We start from the raw sequence: 21,101 nt of genomic DNA, 5'->3' as shown, positions 1-21,101 counted from the left end.
TTCTAATAAAGCATTTTGGTGGTTTTAGCAGAATAGAACGGTGGTCGGGGTTTCATGTTAACTTCATTGTGAATTTTCTGACTTAATCTTCATTATTTGTTTTATTCTCTTTTATTTTTGCAGCCAACTGAAAAAAATCTCTTCAGCTAAGTAAAAGTTTGCTTATTTGAGGTAGGTCAGTTGCATTTATTTAAATGTGATGTAAAATCTAAAATACACCATTTTGGATCATAATAAAATGGGCAGATTTTAATGGAAAAGATGAAAATATAAACAGGAAAATAAATCTTATTAAAAAAGTAAAGTAAAGGGACATACCTGTGGTCCAACGACACCCCCTGGCCCAGGGGGGCCAGTCTTGCCTTGAAACCCCTAAGGAAAGAAAACATAATCTGTCAAAACTACACACGAAAAAGCATAAATTAAAATTCGGTAAGATAACTCGCATTAAAACAAAGTCACTTTTTGGCTAAAAATACTTATTTTAAAATTTATTTTATTACTTTTCTTTCTTTCTTTATTTTGGGGGGTGAGCAGAGGAAGAGGGAGAGAGAGAGAGAATCCCAAGCATGAACCGAGCATGCAGCTGGACTCGGGGCTCAATCTCACAACCCTGAGATCAGGCCCTGCACCAGAATCAAGCCAGATGCTTAACTGACTGAGCCACCCAGTTGCCCCTAAAAATACTTATTTTTAAATGCTTAAATATCAGTTACTATATTCCAGTTTTCTTTAAAATTCTAAATTTACCACCCTCATTATTTCACATTACAGTCCAAGGATTACTTTCAATAAACTTAAAAAAGAAAAGAAGACCATTGGATGAAGATGGATGGAGAACGTATTCTGAGCCCTATTCTACCTGGTCAAACAACAGCGAGAATTTTAACATAGCAATGCTTGTGGATAAAATAAATGATGATTTAGACTTTCTTGAAACAGTCCACTGCTTCTACATACAGAGATAAATCTATGGTCTGTGATATTAATGCATTTTCCTTTCCTGCATTCCAACATAAAATAAGAACAGAATCAAAACAAAACAAAAACAAAAATAAAACAGGATGTAGAGTACATTTATAAAAAGAACACTGCATGACTGGTAATCATTTCAGCATTTTGTCAGTATTCTTTCTTAAAGTTTCCCCAAATACAGTTACAAATGTACCTTGTAAATAATGCAGCCATTAAGATAAAATCTGGGAGATGTAAGCAGCAGGTAGTCACTAAACAAAGGCTTTGAGCGTATATTTCGTTGTCTTTATTTCTCTAGACTCCTGGGTTAGCCATTCTGTATGACTGTTCAATGATTGGCAAATTTCCTTCTCATGTAAGTTAATTTACATTTAACAGTTGGACAAGTAGCTTCAAAATATAGGGAGAAAAACCTTCAGAACTGAATTAAAGCAAATGGCCTTTGCCAAAGTATTGACGGCAACATGAGACTGGAAATAATAAGATTGAAAAGCAAAGGGCAGAAACTGTAGTCCCGTGTTTACACAGCAACCTCCCAGATAACTGATTGAATTATTAATAGTAACAGGATTTTTATAGTAGGGAAAAGGCAAATAACCTATATTTGTCATTACTTGAATTGACGTTTCAGGGAAAGAAAACAGATTTCTTTTACTTTTTAAAATCCATTAATTCTTACGATCAACAGGGTTTCTCTTGAGATCCCACTTTCAATAGCAAGACAGGGGCACCCGGGCGGCTCAATCAGTTAAGTGTCTGCTTTCAGCTCAGGTCATGATCCGGGGTCCTGGGATCGAGTCCGCATCGGGATCCCTGCTCAGTGAGGAGCCTGCTTCTCCCTCTCCCTCTGCCTGACACTCACCTGCTTGTACTCTCTGTCAAATAAATGAGTAAAGTCTTCTAAAAAAATCTTTTAAAAATAGCAAAACAAACTAATACAAGGGGACTATATCATAGAATATGTTTTACATTCTTAACCATGCTGATTTCTAACCCTTCTCTGAATAGCCATACACCACGTATTTGCACAGCCTGTTCCTTCTGTCTGTATTACCCTTCTCCTAACTTCTAATCGCTAAGTTTGACATGAAGATATAAATGCAATACTGAATGTGAAAAAAAAATAAATAAAGTCTTAAATTTTTTTCCTTAGTAATTGTAAGAGCAAGAACAGCACACAAAAAAATGCTTGTAATAATAATTAATGAAAATCAACTGATTAAAAATCAATGCTTAATTGAGGAAATTCTGTGAAAAATGTGGAAAGAGAAAACCTTGGGTGCTAGCACATCCGACTAGGTGACTGATTTGGGAGGAACTGGAGGACAGCTTGTTTATGTCTGCTACTTTAATACATTCAGAGTATTTGCAAATATCCAATAAATGTAACAAAGACCTTGTACAAGAAAATTATATAGTTCACAATGGAGTGTGCTTGTTAAATACTGTCATGTAATAAGACTATACTTGCTATTTAATTTTAGAATAATAAGTTAAATTATGTTTTTCAAAGTCCCTGAATATGGAGATCACTTTGCTATGTTGGGTCTGCTGTAAGACCCAGTAAAAATGTTAACTTCTATTCTGATAATCTGTAGGAGACTAAGTTAATTTTAGGATGACTGTAGGATTTGGCCAGTGTGTTCCTGAGACAAATTTGGGTTGTTTCAGTATAACAGAAATTATTTCGAATTATTGCCAGTGGCTTAAAAAGCTTTGAATTGTAAAACAGGAGAATGACACTTCAATTCAAGGAATTCTCACTGGGGACAAATCTCAAATATAACAAAAGAATTTCTCCTTTAAAATAAGGTGACACGTATATAGCAGCATATGGCTGCTCTAGATTCTGGTTCTTTCTGTACAAGGCAATCCTTTGAATCCCAGTCAGCACAGAACAAAGTGAGAAAGAAAGGTTCCTGACTGTAGGATGATGCACTCTTGCTCTTCAAAGTGGGTTTGAGGGACACCTGGGAGGCTCATTCGGTTTAACGGCTGCCTTTGGCTCAGGTCATGATCCCAGGGTCCTAGGATCGAGCCCCACATCAGGCTCCCCGCTCAGGCAGGAGCCTGTTTCTCCCTCTCCCTCTGCCTGACGCTCTGCCTACTTGTGCTCTCTATCACTCTGTCAAATGAATAAGTGAAATCTTAAAAAAAAAAAAAAAAGTGGATTTGAAATCAGAAATACAATTTTCCATTTTTCTATGAGAAACTACTGAAGGAGAATATCTATCTTAGAATCACTAGTTAATATGCTATTTTAATATGCTTTGTTTAAATTTAAATGTTATATATAATATAGTTCCTCTGGGTAGAAGCAGAAGATCTTGATTAAATTGAAGACAAAAGGGATTTTATAATGCCTATTCTCTAGGTATCCCCTTTTCAAAAGACAGTTTGAAAATATTCTAGAGTTACTCCCACAAAACTACACAATGACTTAGTTAAAAATGATTGACTGCAAGATTTGAATGAGAGTACATTTGCAAATCTGAGTATGGATTCTCCACTAAAGAGTTTATTTTATGCTCCTCATGCAGATGTAATTCCCGGGAGGAAACCCAAACAATTTTACTCTTTGGTCTCACTAAATCATATGTGATTCTGCTTTTGAAATCCAAGACTTTGAAGTTTACAATCTGACTAAAACGAAGAAGCTGTTACACTAAGCATCATCACATGGTGAGCAAAACAGGAATTGAGTTGCTGCTGATAGACTGTTTATCCTACGCAAAAAGATCATCCTGTTTTCAGATTTGTTGCTGTGTGTGCACTACAGTGCAACTCCAAATGTGTCTTCATGCTGGCTGCATGCCCTAAAATGACTTTGAAACACATCGTCAAAGCTAGTCTGTGTTGTGATTTCCTTAGGAAATCTGGATAAAATTAATCAATGGTGAGATCCAAGAATTGAGTCCAAGGAAATGTGCTAAGCAATGGTAACTTCTGATTAAACTAACATCCCCCTGGAAAAGCCAGACACATGGTTTGGTAACAGTGGCAGAATAAATAAACAAACCCACTGGGATTTTTAAACCATACTTAAGGTGCCAGTTTCCCCCTTGCCCAAATCACTGTTATTCATATAAGTTGTTCAGATTAATTATTTAATGTTATAGTCTCATAATTTTAAAATAAAATTCAGTTACATTTTTCATTTACATTTTCTTACTTGAGACGAGAGGATGCATTTGACATAGTTTCAACACAGTTACAGACTGATGGTTCCAACACCAGGAAATATTTCATCCTTTTGTTCTGGATAGAAGAATGTATTAAATGTACGGCCTAGTGTACATGTTTCCTTTAGAGAGTGGACGTGTGACAGGGTTGGACAGAATATAACTTTAAATAAATACTTCTGTGAAAAGGTCAAGGTTGACAACCTTGGAGAGGTGTCCAAAAGATAATGGGCTCCTCTCTGTCAGCTCAACCCTAAAGTGCTGTTCTTGACAGTAAAGACAGTAAAATCAAACCCCATATCCTCATGTATATTCATTTGTGGTGGGATACAAACTTGGGTCAATTTATGTATTTTATATATACATTTTTTTAATAAAAGTTTCAATGAGATTAATTTCTCCATTGTCCAAAACCTAGTAAACCTGATAATAAAGTAGCTTTCTGTGAAATGATGGGTACTAGAGATGGAAAATTACAGGCAAAAGGGTGGGGTCACTTACAGTCTCTCCACGTTGTCCAGGGTGTCCTGGCAGGCCATCCTTCCCAGGTGGTCCCTGAAATCACAAATATTAAATACCACATGTCATAAATATTCCTTGAAATTGTTTATACTTTAAATGTTATCTGTTAGACAATTTTCTCATCATATTTTCATTAGGTATCATATTTTGATGTTCTGTTGATTTTATATACAATAGTGGTATGCGTATATATCTCTTTAGGATAATTCTACCTGTAACTGTGACCAAGAGAAAATTGTTTTTACTCCCTTATGAACATTTTACATTTATAAATGATTTCATTAACATCTGTTTTTAAAAAACACATTCATATAGATCTGTATTTTTAATTTTACAAAAAGGTTTAGTTCTTCGGTACTTGACAAAGGAGTGTTTTTCCCCTCTTTTTTGGTGATCTGTTCTTAACTCAATTTCCTGTGCATCAAGCTCTGGATAGCAGAAAGATAGTGTCCTCTAGTGGTGGTCTGAGCTTCTAACTGATAAGAATGAAAAGAAATACAAACCTAGAAACAAGGGCACTTTGTCTCTCAATTGCTTCAAATAAAGGGAAAAAGGTCAGGTCTATGTTCAATTTTAGAAGTCATCAGGGCCAAATTTTCCCAGCTGGTTTTCTTAAATATCCTCTTGGACACATAATGTTTGTTAAGCCCTGGACAGCTGCTCTACTATGTACCACTTTCTCTAAAGGATGCTGTCTGTGTCATGACTGAAGAAATAAATGAAGCAATTAACTGAGTACTTAAAGTAAACAACTCCGTGTGGTTCCTGTGTTTTAGATATTTAGTAGAACTATAGATTGCTTCTTTAGTCTGCACTATGGATTAGTCATCCTACTCAGAAACCATTAAGTATTGGGGTCAGATTTCAAAACAGGTTTAATAGGTAGAGGCAGGAATATTCTCACCCTCCAGATAAACGAAGAGAAATGATCATTTTAGTAATATTTTAACAATAACAGATACACCTCTCACACCCGGTTAATCATTTAAATCTACTTATTTTAAAAATACATTATTTATAAAAATCTATTTTCAAATATCAATTATTTTTATACTGAGTTAGAAAATAAGGCTTTCTTTCAAAAGAAGATTATTTTCACTGATAGCTTTGTTTCACCGGAGTAAGGCTTTTTGACTTTGGCCTCAAAAGCTCAGGAGAAAGGCCTGACTCCGGTCCCAGCTCTGTTCCCTGATCTCATCTCATCCCGGGCTGCCATGTGAACTAACAGCTCTGAATTAATGACTGTTCTTATGACACTTCACAAGATTATCGCTTACTCGGTGATCTGCTCATGGTTCCCATGATCACTTCAGTGAGTCTAGTGTCATCCTCTGAAAAGACCAAAACTGGAGTGTTTTTAACCAAAGCCCCAAAACATTTCTTTTTTCTTAACCACCTATTACATATTTTTATGTATTAGGCACAGATATACAGTCATATAAGAGTTAGCTCTGCCCTCAGTTTAAAGGTGAAGCACAGAAATAAGTAGTTAATTGATAGCAGACTTCATGTAAGTTCAGTAATTCAAAACAGTAAACAAAAAGTCTATAGTGTATCATTATTTTGATACATATAGGAATAAATGTACTGTCAATCGTGGGCAGGAGTTTTAACTAAAAACACAGAGAGAGGCAGCTAAAGGATAGTAAACAGGAATGGGGCATTCCACCCTCCCCCGTACTAAAATGTCTCTCAAATGATGTGTTTTGCCATTAGCATAAACCATTCACACATTTTCTAACAATCTGTAAATATATATTTCAATATCTCATTACATTTGCTGATTTGAGAAGCACAGGTTACACTTTTATTGCAAAACATCATAATCCTTTAAAATGGTGGTCTTAGGGATGCCTGGGTGGCTCAGTGGGTTAAAGCCTCTGTCTTCGGCTCAGGTCATGATCCCAGGGTCCTGGGATGGAGCCCCGCATCGGGCCTTTTGCTCAGTGGGGAGCCTGCTTCTCCTCTCTCTCTCTGCCTGCCTCTCTGCTTACTTGTGATCTCTGTCTGTCAAATAAATAAAATTAAAAAAAAAAATCTTTAAAAAAATGGTAGTCTTAAATCAAAACAATGTCACCTTGGTATGAATACAAAATGATTTTTGATGACTTTTCCACATATCATGAGGGAACAGTGTTAATAGACTACATAAAGAATTCATATCATTGGGGTGCCGGGGTGGCTCAGTGGGTTAAAGCGGCTGCCTTCGGCTCAGGTCATGATCCCAGTGTCCTGGGATTGAGCCCCGCGGGCTTTCTGCTCAGCAGGGAGCCTGCTTCCTCCCTTCTCTCTCCGCCTGCCTCTCTGCCTACTTGTGATCTGTCAAATAAATAAATAAAATCTTTAAAAAAAAAAAAAGAATTCATATCATTATCATTTTTTTATTTAAGTATATATTTCAAATATTAAGTGATTAATTCTAAATAATTATAATGCTCCCACACTACAATCCAATAAAATAAAGCAGAAGGATTACCAAATAATTTCACAGCATTAATTTTAAAATAATTTTATTGGTCAAAATAGAATGCACCTTTGGTGTTGTTGAAGAGCAGTGGCAACAAATTTACTAAAATGAGAGTGTGCAAGGCAATCTGTGAAAAGGCACTTATAAATAAGTGTTAAGGATATTTTTTTCACTTCCCACTGGAACTGAATTTTGATTTTTCCTCTTCTATAAATAGAATGTATATCATAATAGTTGTGTTATAAATCTCAATCACCTCGAGTTAAAATTCTTCATGGGGTAACTATATCCTGACACTGGCATGAGATTAACAGACTCTAAACATGAACATTCCAAGCACTCGATCCATAATCCATTTGTGTATGTGTATATGTGTGAATTTATATATAAAAACATACACACACGTGTGCACACACACACACATACACAGTTTCTGATTACAAGGAAGATGAGCCAGTTTATTTGTAGGAAAAGGAGTTTGGCTCTATCCCTCCATCTGAATTGCTTCTTTCCATATGAAAGAGATGAAGGCATTTCTGTCCTAAATGTTATAAAACTGCATACCAGAGAAATAATAGGTACTTTTAGTTCATGCTCTGATGTTTCACTTGTCACAGAAACAGAGTACAAAAATCATTTTGTTTAGCAGTGAAAGCAATGTTCCTTAACAGTGTCATGCCTCTCCAACTAGACTGCATGCTTCTCAAATGTAGGCACTTATTATACTTCTAATACTTCTTAGAGACAAAATGCATGCATGATTAATGGCTCAAAACTTGTTGAAAGATACATGAGAGAATGGACTGAAAAAGTCTGAGGAAAAATGGGTCAAACAGTTTTCCTTGACAATAAAATTACATTACATGAAGGAAACAATTCTTAGCAATATGTACAATATGTACAAATATAAATGGTATGATAATGTGGTACTTATAAGTACCACTGGATTTTATGTTGCTAAACAATGATCTATGCACACAGCTTCAAAATACTCATAAAAAATGTCTTATGGGGGTGCCTGGGTGGCTCAGTGAGTTAAGCCTCTGCCTTCAGCTCAGGTCATGATCTCAGGGTCCTGGGATCGAGCCCCACATAGGGCTCTCTGTTCAGCAGGGAGCCTGCCTCTCCCTCTCTCTCTGCCTACTTGTGATCTCTCTCTCTCTCTCTCTCTCTGTTAAATAAATAAAATCTTTTAAAAAAAAGCCTTATGTATACATTTTTGGAACTGTGTTTTCACTTCACTACATGTGTAACTTTGCGTGACTATATTACATTTTGAAGGGAACTGAGATGGTGGGTAAACAACACTAAATACAGGTAGTGCTGATACTATCCTATATTTAATTCTAACTATTTGCATTAAGCCTTTTAAAATACTATAATATAGATAACAATTCTTTTTTGATATGTTTGCAGTAATAAAGAGAAATATTGTTGAAAATAATATTTTATTTTTTTATTTTTTATTTTTTATTAAAGATTTTATTTCTTTCCTTGACAGACAGAGATCACAAGCAGGCAGAGAGGCAGGCAGAGAGAGGGGAAGGGAAGCAGGCTCCCTGCTCAGCAGAGAGCCCAATGTGGGGCTCGATCCCAGGACCCTGAGATCATGACCTGAGCCGAAGGCAGAGGCTTTAACCCACTGAGCCACCCAGGCGCCCCTGAAAATAATATTTTAAACACAGTGTCTAAAAATTGTTGCCAGGGCGCCTGGGTGGCTCAGTGGGTTAAAGCCTCTGCCTTCGGCTCAGTTCACCATCTCAGGGTCCTGGGATCGAGCACCGCATCGGGCTCTCTGCTCAGCAGGGAGCCTGCTTCCTCCTCTCTCTCTGCCTGCCTCTCTGCCTACTTGTGATCTCTGTCTGTCAAATAAATAAATAAAATCTTAAAAAAAATAAATAAAAATTGTTGCCAAAAGTAAGAGATGGTTTCAACATTTAATATTTACTGTAAGTTAGTATTTCATGATAAATAATTCATATTTTGAAGATGTGAGCTAAAGTCACACTTGAAATTTATCAGTGAAATTGAGAATTCTTCAATTCAATAAAAAATTGGATACCCATATTCATTTAGTTTTAAATTATTTTCAACATATTTAAAAGTATAATGTAATCAGATGTAATATTTATGTAAAATTTTAACATCCTAGTTCAGAATTTTCTGAATTGTTTCTTTATGTGAGATTGTTATGGGGCTATATTTGGTTAACTATAATTATTTGAAAATAGAGAACTGGGATATACAGTTTTTTAAAAAACTGGCATATATAAAAAGTCCCATATAACCTCCTCATACAAGGTGAATGTTGTGGTTTTGTCAAAAAGATTCAGTTCGAAGTCAATTTAGAATATTCAGTTGAAAAATGTATATCAATGAGCCCCCAAAAGAAAATATCCAGAATGTGAATAAAACTACTAGTAATTATTTAGTTATCTGTATTATTGCAGTGAAAAAACATTTGGTTCTCAAATTATTGACTGAAAATTTTAACTATACTTAGCTTCCTGCTGAGTTGATCATAGCCAAACTACGTTGGTTTTATTTTCGGTCAAAATATTTTTTATCTTTGTTACTTAAAGAATGGCCCATGGAGCAGTAGCATTGACATAACCTGGACTGTTGTCAGTAAGGTCAAGATTCAAGACTCATCCCAGACCTATTAAATCAAATCTACATTTTTAACAAGGTACCCACGCAATTTGTATGCACATTAAAGTTTGCATAGCATTATCTGGTGTAGACTGGAAGAGTGGCTTACAAATTTTAGCGTGCATCAGAACTATCTGGAGAATTTACTAAACACGCTGTGCCGCTCTCTTGGAGTTCTGACTAGCTGAGCAAGGTAGCATGTCTAAGAAATCTCCAGTGGTACTACGATGCTCTGACCCAAAGAACACACTTTGAGAACAACTTCCTTAGACACATGGGTGCTACGGCCTGAAACTGTGTTGAAATGCATGTTGAAATCCTAAGTTATACGTTGAAATTCATATATTGAAATCCCAACCCTCAGAGGCGATGTTATTAGTCCCTTGGGCCTTCGGGAGGTGCTTATGTCATGAAGATGAGAACTTCAGGAATGAAATCAGGGACATGAAAGCGGCCCGGAGAGCTCCCTAACCCCTTCTGCCACATGACCATACCATAAGAAGTCTGCTACTTGAAAGGGGGCCCTCCCCTGACCACACTGGTACCCTGATCTAGGACCTCCAGCCTCCAGAACTGTGAGAAATACATTTCTGTTATTTATAAGCTAGCTGGTCTCTGTGTGTTTTTTTGTTTGGTTGGTTTTGGCGGGTTTTTTTGTTATCAGAGCCAGAATGGACTAAAACAGTGGGTAAGTTGATTCTAGTTCTCATAAATAAACTGAGTAGATTGCTAAGAAAAGAAGCAGAAAACAACTGAGCGTTGAGCATGTCCTATGTTTCCATGAATATTTAAGTATGAGAATAAAGTATTTCAGTTAACTTTGTGAAGCTCTTTGAATATCTCAGCAAATTATATAAAAAGGGGGTATAAATCAAGAAGGGTTAGCATTACATTGTTTAAAAGAATGCATATGGAGACAAAAATAATAAATACAAATAAATTATAATGAGATGTAAGTAATGTCAGAATGCTAGAGAATATTTAGGAAGTGACATTTTGACAAATACATTGGGTGATGGAAGACAAAAGAGAAATACTGATAAAATAAATATTTAACAATCAGTAGTAATTTTTAAAGCCATCAATAATATTCATTGCAGGAGAGGAGTATTGGAGAGAATAACACCCATGCATGTTTTTTCCATCTTTAATATACTTTTAAAGGATATTTACTAAGATATTTTTGAATTACATCAGAAACACTCAATAAACTGAAACTGAATAAATTAAACAAATTGAAAAATGTACATTCTTTGACACTACAAATTGCAATTTTGTTTTTATTAGAATTTTCATCAAAATTTGTATCTAAAAATTATTTAAAATAAAACCATGACTCTCAAAAATTTGAAAACATTGTCCAATGGAGAAAGATAAAGAAAACCTATGGCACTCACAGGAGGGCCTTTTGGTCCAGGGAATCCAACTGGACCCTGAGGTCCTTGAGGGCCCTGAAAAGAAAAAGCAGAGAAGAAATTTAGGAATATGCTTTGAAAGATACATCTTTATACTTTACTGTTTATTTCTACAGATGAACCAAAACATAACATATAGCTTCTTCACCATAATGACAGAACTGAGGCAATGCAACAGGCTAATCTATGCTAATCTAAAAGCTAAATGCATGATTTTTCATATTATTCAGTATGTAAAACCACACATCACATCAATGATCTTAAATCAAGAAAACTGTAAACATCTAGAATTCATATTAAAAGCAAACTGAGGGGCACCTGGGTGGCTCAGTGGGTTAAGCCTCTGCCTTCAGCTCAGGTCATGAGTTCAGGGTCCTGGGATCGAGCCCTGCATTGCGCTCTGCTCAGCAGCGAGCCTGCTTCCCCCTCTCTCTCTGCCTGCCTCTTTGCCTACTTGTGACCTCTCTCTCTGTGTCAAATAAATAAATAAATAAATAAACTTTAAAAGCAAAAAGAACATAGATGTATCAAGAAGTTCCACAGATGCTGGACTTTTTTCCTGCCATCTTATTTTATTTTATTTCTTTTCAGTGTTCCAAAATTCATTGTTTATGCACTACACCCAGTGTTCCATGCAATACATGCCCTCCATAATACCCACCACCAGACTCACCCAACTCCCCTCCAAACCCCTCAGCTTGTTTCTCAGAGTCCACAGTATCTCATGGTTTGCTGGACTTTTAACATTGTTTGGAAACATCCCCAAACAGAGAGTATTTCAATTCCATAGCCCTCCCCACAAAACTTATTTTTAAAATGGACTCTATAAATGTTCTGACTCCAGTCAAACAAAACTAAAAGAAAGAAACAAGTGGCTAATTCAGAAAAACCTTTAACTCATTTCTATATTTAAAATTTATTTTCTGAAAATGTCAATATCTCATTTTACTCACATATAAACTTCTTTGTAGACAAGATAAAAACATATTGTATAATCATTCCCATTAACATTCAATCCAAATATACATTTATAATATTGTTCTTAACTTGATGCTTAATTAACTATATTATTCAACACTCATATTTACACATCTTTAAAATGGAGAAAGTAAACCTTACTATACAGACAGCAAAATAATTGCTAAAATAATCCTTTCTGTTCCCAGAACATAATAATTATATTTCTAAAATAAATATATATGAAATGGAAGAAAATATAAATAAGATTTAATTAACTCAACTAGAATAGGATTTATTTATATTTAAATAAAAAATAAAGTTCACTAAAGTTAGTCTTTAATAGAATTTATTCTTTTCAATTTATCAGTTTAGATTTTCCAAGGGAAATATTACCATTTTTAAGCCAACACTAGTTCAGAAATCATCACAAATTATTGTTATTACCAGCATCTCATCTTAAAATCAAAAAGAAACTTCAAATTTAGATATGTCATTAAATATATAGATATCAGTGTGTTTACCCAAAACGCCGGGCAACTTTTAGGTATTCTTATTAAAGTACAAAACTATCATTCTTCAGTATCTATCAGAATAACTTAAGAATATTATAAACAAAATTTTATTTTAAATACAAAATTTTAAAAGTATTATTTTTTTAGGTCATGTAGCAAGCTCAATTTTTCTAATTTCTTAAAATGTCATTTTTTTGTTTTCTATATTTTGGTTCCTTTTCAAATAAAATTTGATTTTGAATTTAAATTTCTGTAATGAAAAAGCTTTCAAAAATCACTTCTCTAGAGAATATAAAGAGAAAGTGGGTCTTTATAAAATTCCACAGAAAGTATTTATATGTTCTGTCTCTATTAATCAAAATAGTTCCCAGTTGAAGTGGAAAATACATACTCAGTGTAAAGATACTATTGGAACTCAATCAGGGTTGCCAGATAAAATACCTAGTGTCAGTGAAATTTGAATTTTAGATAAATAAGGAATAATTTTAATATGTCCTAAATATCGCAAGGGACATGCTTAAACCCAAACTATTCTGTTATTTATGTAAAAATTGAGTGTCTTAGTTCTTTTCTTTGTTTTTATTTTGTTTTGCTTTTGCTTAATTTGGTGATCTAGACCCAAATAAAAGCTACGAGCTAAATCTTTAATAACAGACATCCATGATCTGCAAATCATGAGTACGAGGAATTATATTAAATTGCAGAATATCCTAATGAGTGTGTGTGTGTGTGTGTATTTATACATATATATTCCTATATATATAAAATATCCTAAGCTATATATATAATATGTACATATAATACTATGTATATTTATAAACAAATATGTTGTTAAAGAAGTCATGAGCAAAAATAGGTTTTTCCGTTTCTAGTCTAGTTTCGAGGTACTACAAAACTCTCTCCCTAAAGCTCCCAAGTCATATATTTTGATGATGTTATTTCTATCATTTATCAACTATGCCTAAGACATAACTAAATAGTTTATGACAGGTAAAATCCTTTGCAGAAAATTAAGATATATTAGGGATAAAAGGTTTCATCAACTACGCAGAACACCGGGAATATGTTCTGTATATTTAAAATGTATGAATGCTGTCGAAAATGGTTACCAGCTTGAATTTTTTTTATACTAACCTTTACTTTCATCCTCAAAATATACTTTTCTTACTCTCAAAGTGTTTTTACAATTACAAATAATCATGCTGTTGGGTGGTGCCTGGGTGGCTCAGTAGTTAAGCAAGCGTCTGCCTTCGGCTCAGGTCATGATCCCAGGTCCTGGAATCGAGCCCCATGTCAGGATCTCTGCTCAGCAGGGAGTCTGTTCTCCCTCTCCCACTCCCGCTGTTTGTGTTTCCTCTCTCTCGGTCTCTATTTCTATCAAATATATTAATTAATTAAAAAAAAATCAGGCTGTTGGGCCACAGTGTTTTGTTACAAAACTGTAAATACATATAGTTGATCGTGATATTTTGGAATGCATAAGCAAGATATGAGCATAAAAATTTGCTATAATTTATGAAATAATTCTATTCCATTTAATGATTTAGCCATTTTAACTAAACTACATCTTCTTATTAAGATGACTTTGGCCATAAAATTTTTCAAATGTATATATTATTTATGAACTCAAAACATAAAGAGCTGATTCAATTTGGGAATAGTTCATCAACAGTGAGAAACATTTAGTAGAAGTTTAATTAAATTAAATATGAACTAAAGCCTTGAAACAACCCCGTAATTAAATGCTTATTCTTAAAAAAAAAAATAAATGCTTATTCTTGTGTCTTACCTATTGACACTTCTGTTACAAATAGAAACTTTGTCTCCCCCAAAATTACTTATTCTCAGTTTTCTTTGTATAAATATCATAAGGTGTTTCTGTTTTTCTTTTTGTGAAACACCTATTACAAATTTCAAACAATAATATACAAAAATATATCACTATGACTGCATAATCCCAAACATTGCTATAGACTATGAAGAAGTGAATCTAATTTCTTTAAAAGTGACACAGAATTAATACTTAAAATTCTTTCAAGAAGATAGCTTTCAAAAACTCTGGCTACAAAAATGCTGTATTTTGCCAAAAGAAAACAAATAAAGGGCATGCTTACTCATGTATATTTAGCTTTATTTTATATCAATTGAAAATCAATTTACTAAATAGTTTTTCTGTTTACTGGAATAGATGTTTTATCTTGATTTGAATGTGTATCGATTGTGACTTAATGGCTACTGGGAGCTTGCATTTTACCAGCATAATGCTGCTTCCAGCGCTATGGACAAAATGAATATCAATAAGGAAAGCAAAGGGAGTGAAGGAGAAGGCACAGGTGTTATACAGATATTTAAAAAAAAAATTGTTTTGGCTGGAGTTTAAAAGTGACATCATAGGGCAATTATGCACAATATTACTCTCATTTCGATAACAAAATTAGTAGTACATAACGGATTCTGCTTTTCTTAAAAAGAAGTCAATGAAAAGTATAGGAATTTTTGAACTCTGACTAGATTTTGCAAATCACTGTGCCCATCCATTTGCAGACACTAGTACCTTTTCCCAGAAATGTAAACACTTGCAAAATATTAATATTAATTTTATATTATGTTACTGTGTCATACTTACTCTTTCACCAGGAGGGCCTGGAGGGCCATCACCACCTGAAGTGCCCTAGCAACAACAACAAAAATAAAGAAAAGAAAAGAAAAGAAAAGAAAAATCAGTTTTGATTACTTCTCCTAGCTTTCATCCTCTGGAAGAGGAACGGAGAACAAACCCAAATAGAAGGAGTACTCAGAATACCTTCGGGCCAGGTTTCCCAGTGGGACCTCTCGCGCCTCTGGAACCTCGAGGACCCTGCACGGGAGAGCAAAAGATGAAAACTGATCCGGTGCCAAGTACATCCAAAAGCAGAGGACCAGTTTGCATTTTCGAAGAGAATTATCTTGGAAAATTAAATCCAGACTGAAAAATGCAAAGCATGATTTTTAAATCAAGGCACCCACCGTTGGACCACGCTGACCCCGAGGGCCCGGTTTGCCAGCGACACCCTGCCAAAGACAGTTTAAACAGTTTCAGTATGTAGCAGATCACAGTCCACTGTGAGTGGAGTGCTGAGTGATAGGTACTCATGCGAGAACATTAAATGCCACGGTTTAAGGGAATATGCTTATATATCATACCCGTGCACCTTTCTCTCCATTGGCACCTGGAAACCCAGGAAATCCAGTGGAACCCTACAAAAATAAAAGCAAGAAACAATGAGCATGGTAACTAACATTTTTAGCCATAGGCTGCAAACCTCTTGGAACACATTGAGTCTCACAAGCTGGTAATATTTAAATCAGACACAGAATTTTAAGATACTATACAACTTCTATGAATCTATTTGAAAATGAACTTACAGTGACATCTGAGATCCTAGAAGCATTGAAAGCATGAATTGATAAAAAAAATTTCAGTTTTTAACTTTAAGATAATTATTCAAATATCATTTCTCATATTAGAAAATAGCAATTAAAGGACATTTTAGATGGAAAAATTTTGACTTACAATTCTATATCATGAGCATGAATAATTAGATGTTAAAATAGGACTTTTATAAAAGTTTTCCTGAATTAACATTATTGTATTTGCATACTTATCACTTTTTAGTTTATTTTTATACCTTTAGAACTAAATAAAATCATAAAGACTAACAATCTTCTTCCACCTTTTCCGTTTGATGTTTGACTGTGGTTAAATCTAGCTGAGAGTCTAAGTCAGGAAGCCTAGCATTAAAATCCTGTTTTTGGAATTCCAAAGACATAACTTCAAGACTTATGTTTATCATACATTCACCTACGTAAGCTGGGTACATTATTTATCCTCTTTGAGTATAGTCTTTTATCATGCAAAATGAGGGCACTTACCCACATCTTATAGGCACTTTGAATTTGTGGGAGGTTAGGATAAAGGAAGGCAAGGTATAAAAATGATAATAGTAGATAACAATAAATACTGGTTATTTAGAGATGTAATAAGCACAGTAAAGGCATCATGTCATTTCATCCACAAACAGCCACATTTTACAGATGGAGTATAATTCTCCCATTTTGCCTAGTGCTTATGTCCAGATTTCCATCTGTTCAGAAGTTCCTTTGAACATGACTGTGATTGGTTTGCCCCATCACTGAATCACGAAATAGAACAGATTAAGGGTCAGATCCTTTCTCCTCAACTTGTTAACTATGAGACTCTGGAAAGGGTGAGAGGGCTTCCAAATACTCACTTTTCCTGTTCAGACCACTACACAAATTAAATGCAATAATGTGTAAAGTATCTAGCAAAGAGTAGTAGACACTTCCCCACATGTTAAGGGAGATGTAACAAAACCTTCTTTGACTTGAATCCATTCCCCGCTTTTTTATCCTTCCATTCATTTGGATTGAATTACCCCTAAAATATTATTTCTCCAAGGGACATGTGGCCCCTCCATAACAGAATAATCCAGAGTGATTCCATACTATCAGGATCTATCTCTCTGGCAGTAGGATCCAGGAATCTGCATTTTAAACCGTTTCTCCAGGTGATACATACAACAGATACCAATTGTATTTCCTCCACAAGTCAGGAATATCGTATGGGAAGGCTTATGGGAGCTGATGATCAAAACAATAACCCCTGGTACTCACTGCTAACCTTCTTTTTATGACCCATTTCCCAATATATTCTAATTCATATCTATAGAGATTACTATGTGATTCACCTGAGGACAATTGTTAGGACATGTAATTTCACATAATGGGGAAATAATGTCTGCAAATTACATTTTTTAAAGGGCTTTCAAAGCCATTGCTCTTTCTCTATGGAGAATCAGAAAGTTAGATCTGGTAGAGCATTACTGTATGACTACTCTAAGAACTTCACAAATGACTATAATCCAATATGGAAATAATCTACTCTATCAGATTTTGAAAACAAATACTCATTTCTGTCTTGAGTAGAATAGATAACTAATCATATTTATGGAGACTCAAAACAAATTGCTCTATGCATCAATTTTATTTTTAATAAATTTATTTTCTTACATAGTTTCTGCTTTAAGCAACTTATAGGAAAAGAACAAAAATGCCCCCAAAACCCAACTAAACAGTTTATAATATATGGGCATATTCTTCCTCTTTTCTCACATAAGGGGTTACCACCAAAATACACAATTTCCATGAAAAAGCATTATAATGCTTTTAAATGGAAAGAACAAACAGCAAACAAAAGTCAAAAGTTAATGATGAAATTGGCTCACCAATTGTGAAACTTTCAAAATTATTTGAATGCTGTTTTAAATATAAAGAATCCTACGTTAAAATAGATTTTACTTTTTGAAGTAACTATCATTTTATAGTACTTACAGAGGTGCAACTTTCAATTACCCATTGTGATTTATATTGCTAGAAAGTTATCAAATAAGTTATATTGTCTAATTATAGTCCTTAAATCGCCTAAAAGAGATTAGCAGCCAAATTTCACTTTTAGTACAATACAGATTTAAATCTATTCAAAATTCATTAGTTTCCACATAGGAAAAAAATGTAAAGCTATCTCTGATCTTTGATGACCCCATTATTTTTTGTTTTGGGACCAAGAAACATAAATCATTTTTGATCATAAGAAAGTTGTTATAGCGAAAAGTAATATTAAAAAATGAAAACCAAAGTTTCAGACATTTTGGCTAAAGAGTAAAGAAAAATGTTTGATTCCTCTAGAAAGAAACATTTCTCTCCAGTTATTCTGGTGCATTTTGTTAATAAAAATAACTCAAAGAATATTGAACAGAGTATTGTCTTAGAAAAAAAACAGAAGAAAATAAGAATGTCAAATAAAGGAATATTGTGTTCATTCAAGTAATATGACAGTTTTCTGTTTTTAAATCAAAACACCACAACTGCAGTTCAACGTGGTAATTAGATCAAGAACTCTTCAAGCAATCTAAGGATAGGTTAAGGTTGTGGGTTTTGCACGGAAACATAATACTTTTGAAAATGCTTGACATTTGAGAGGAAAGAAGCTAGGAAACAGAGCAGTGTATTAGAGACAATATTTAAAAGGTGAAACTTACTAATCAGTGTTCTAAATGTGGCTAGAAACCTTTAAATGATGCTCCTGTTATTCTTAAATCACAAATGAACTGAATTTCATTTTAGAAGAGCTCAAGCATCTGTTTACTTCTTACTGTACAAGGAAATGTGTATTTTCTAGAAACCCAATGAAAAAATGATAAAGCCACACACAGCAGGCCTAATATAGCGTCATCACATGACGAGCAAACACAAATATTATGCAGTGCACATTCATCAAGAGGAAGGACATTCTGGTTTCCCAATGATTATCTGTGAAACATTAATAAATATGTTTGGGGATTATTATATAAATAGGATTTATCCTCATGTACTATACCTGTCATGCATGAATGGGTCAAACAGAGAAAGGAAAAGGAAATAGAGAGATAGAGAGATAGAAATAGATAGATGATAGATAGATAGATAATCTCATGGGCATATACCCATCTTAACAGTAATAACCAAAATGTATGTATGTATTTATTTAACCACATTAATTAACTAGTTAATGCATGAAGTGCAGCCTTGACAAAGTTTTAGGATTAGCTTGAGGAAAAGTAGTACACCAAAGTAAACATATTTTTAAAACCATCCATCTTTATGCTTAAAATATGTATATTTCAAATAGTTAAAAGTAGCACTTGAGTTCTGTAATAGATTGAATGGTGGCCCCAAATCAATATATCCAATATTCAAATCTCTGGGACTTGAATGTTGCCTTATTTGCCTTATTATGCTTTATGTTGCCTTATTACACTTCATAAGTATAAATTAAGTGAAGGATCTTGAAATGAGATCATCCTGGATTATCCAGGTGGCCTAAGTATAAAGACAAGTGTCTTTATAAGAGGCAGAAGAAAAGACATATAGAAAAAAAAAAAAAAAAAAAAGGCTGTGTGAAGGCAGTAGAGATTATAGTTATGCAGACACAAACCAAGGACCGCCCTGGGCTACCAGAAACTAGAAGAGGCAAAGACAGACTTTCCCCTAGAGCTTTTGGAGGGACCCTGCTAACACCTTGATTTTAGGCTTCTGGTCTCAGGAACTGTAAGAGAGTAAATCTCCATTGTTTTAAGTCACCAAGTCTGTAGAGATTTGTTACAGTAGCCCTAGGAAACATATACTGTGGAAATGAGGCAAAATAAAGATGATGAAACACATACTGCAATTCTTTTTTTTTAAAGTTGCAAGTGGAAATTCCAACCCTTAGGGTACTAGAAATGAAATCAAAAGCTATTCTCTATCACCTATCATCCCCATTATAACTTTTAGATATACTAGGATGTCACCCTGGAATAGTCCTTATTCTAATTACAAGGAAGTAGCTGACTATGCTTTCCTTTCATGACCCTGCATGCTAAAATCCTCCAAAGCATAATCACCTAGGCTCTCTGAGCTCCCTGCACACCAGGTACCCACATACCCCATGTCTTTCCCTTATGAAATTATATTTTAAGGATTTATCATCTCTAGGTTACAAACTGAAAGGTAGTTATGTGTGATTAATTTCTACAAATGTAGAAAAAATCAAGCTAATTGTTTTACCTTTGGACCTTGTCTCCCTGGATATCCTGGTAATCCTGGAACACCGAGTTTCCCCTAAAGTTAAAAAAAAATAATGATGACAAATAAAAATTCTAAGTTGAATTAAGTTCCAATTATGAGTTTAGTGATTTTTCTAAAAGTCAGAACCACATATATGAATACCAGAAAGGAAGATTTGCAAGTTTTCACCATAGTTTACTTACATTATATTTCCTCATTTGAATAGGGAAAAATTGCTTCGGACATATTTCTAATTCTGTAATGTTTGCTAACTTAATTTCTGTGTAAGTGACTGTGCCTTCTTTGGGGACACAGAACCCTGAGCTAAAGAGAATTCTAGGGCTCTTTCTGAACTCTCAAGCAGGAATAAAGAAAACGCCTGAGTTTTTCAACATTAAAACTATTTAAAATTAGTTGATGTAGTTAGAACTACATTTAGGTTTTATCCTTTCAATTAAAGTGAATCTTTTTGATAAAATTATTTCATTTCTCATTGTAAATATAAAGCAAGCAATCATGAGTTATTTCACTATTTCTCACCGAGTAATTTAAATAACTATAGAAGAAATTCTGACCTAATTTTTGAGCAACGTTTCTTCTCTTATTCAAAATTCTGGATAAACCTGGGTTAATAGATATATCAAATGTTGCAAATACAGCTAAATAATGATGACTTTTGTGGAGCATTAATTCGTGCAGGTGAGGACTTAAATGAACCAAAATTTTGTTCCAGTGCAATATTGCCTTTCAATCTAAAAGTGCTAAAACAAAT

The 21,101-nt window shown here is 34.3% G+C and overlaps 1 protein-coding gene across 1 annotated transcript in view; it reads right to left on the bottom strand.

Moving 5' to 3' along the window:
- The window catches only part of COL11A1 (collagen type XI alpha 1 chain), a 195,472-nt gene that overhangs the window by 68,775 nt on the left and 105,596 nt on the right, over positions 1-21,101 (bottom strand). The window contains exons 31-38 of the mRNA XM_080802136.1: positions 20,330-20,383; positions 15,869-15,922; positions 15,692-15,736; positions 15,489-15,542; positions 15,312-15,356; positions 11,196-11,249; positions 4,659-4,712; positions 319-372 (exon numbers count right to left, since the gene is read on the bottom strand). Of these exons, the coding sequence (XP_080658262.1) occupies positions 319-372; positions 4,659-4,712; positions 11,196-11,249; positions 15,312-15,356; positions 15,489-15,542; positions 15,692-15,736; positions 15,869-15,922; positions 20,330-20,383 (414 nt within the window). The remainder of the gene's footprint in view (positions 1-318; positions 373-4,658; positions 4,713-11,195; positions 11,250-15,311; positions 15,357-15,488; positions 15,543-15,691; positions 15,737-15,868; positions 15,923-20,329; positions 20,384-21,101) is intronic.

Source organism: Martes martes, assembly GCF_963455335.1.
Source record: "Martes martes genome assembly, chromosome: 4".
Taxonomy (NCBI): Eukaryota; Metazoa; Chordata; class Mammalia; order Carnivora; family Mustelidae; genus Martes; species Martes martes.
This window is presented reverse-complemented; position numbering and strand designations above follow the sequence as displayed.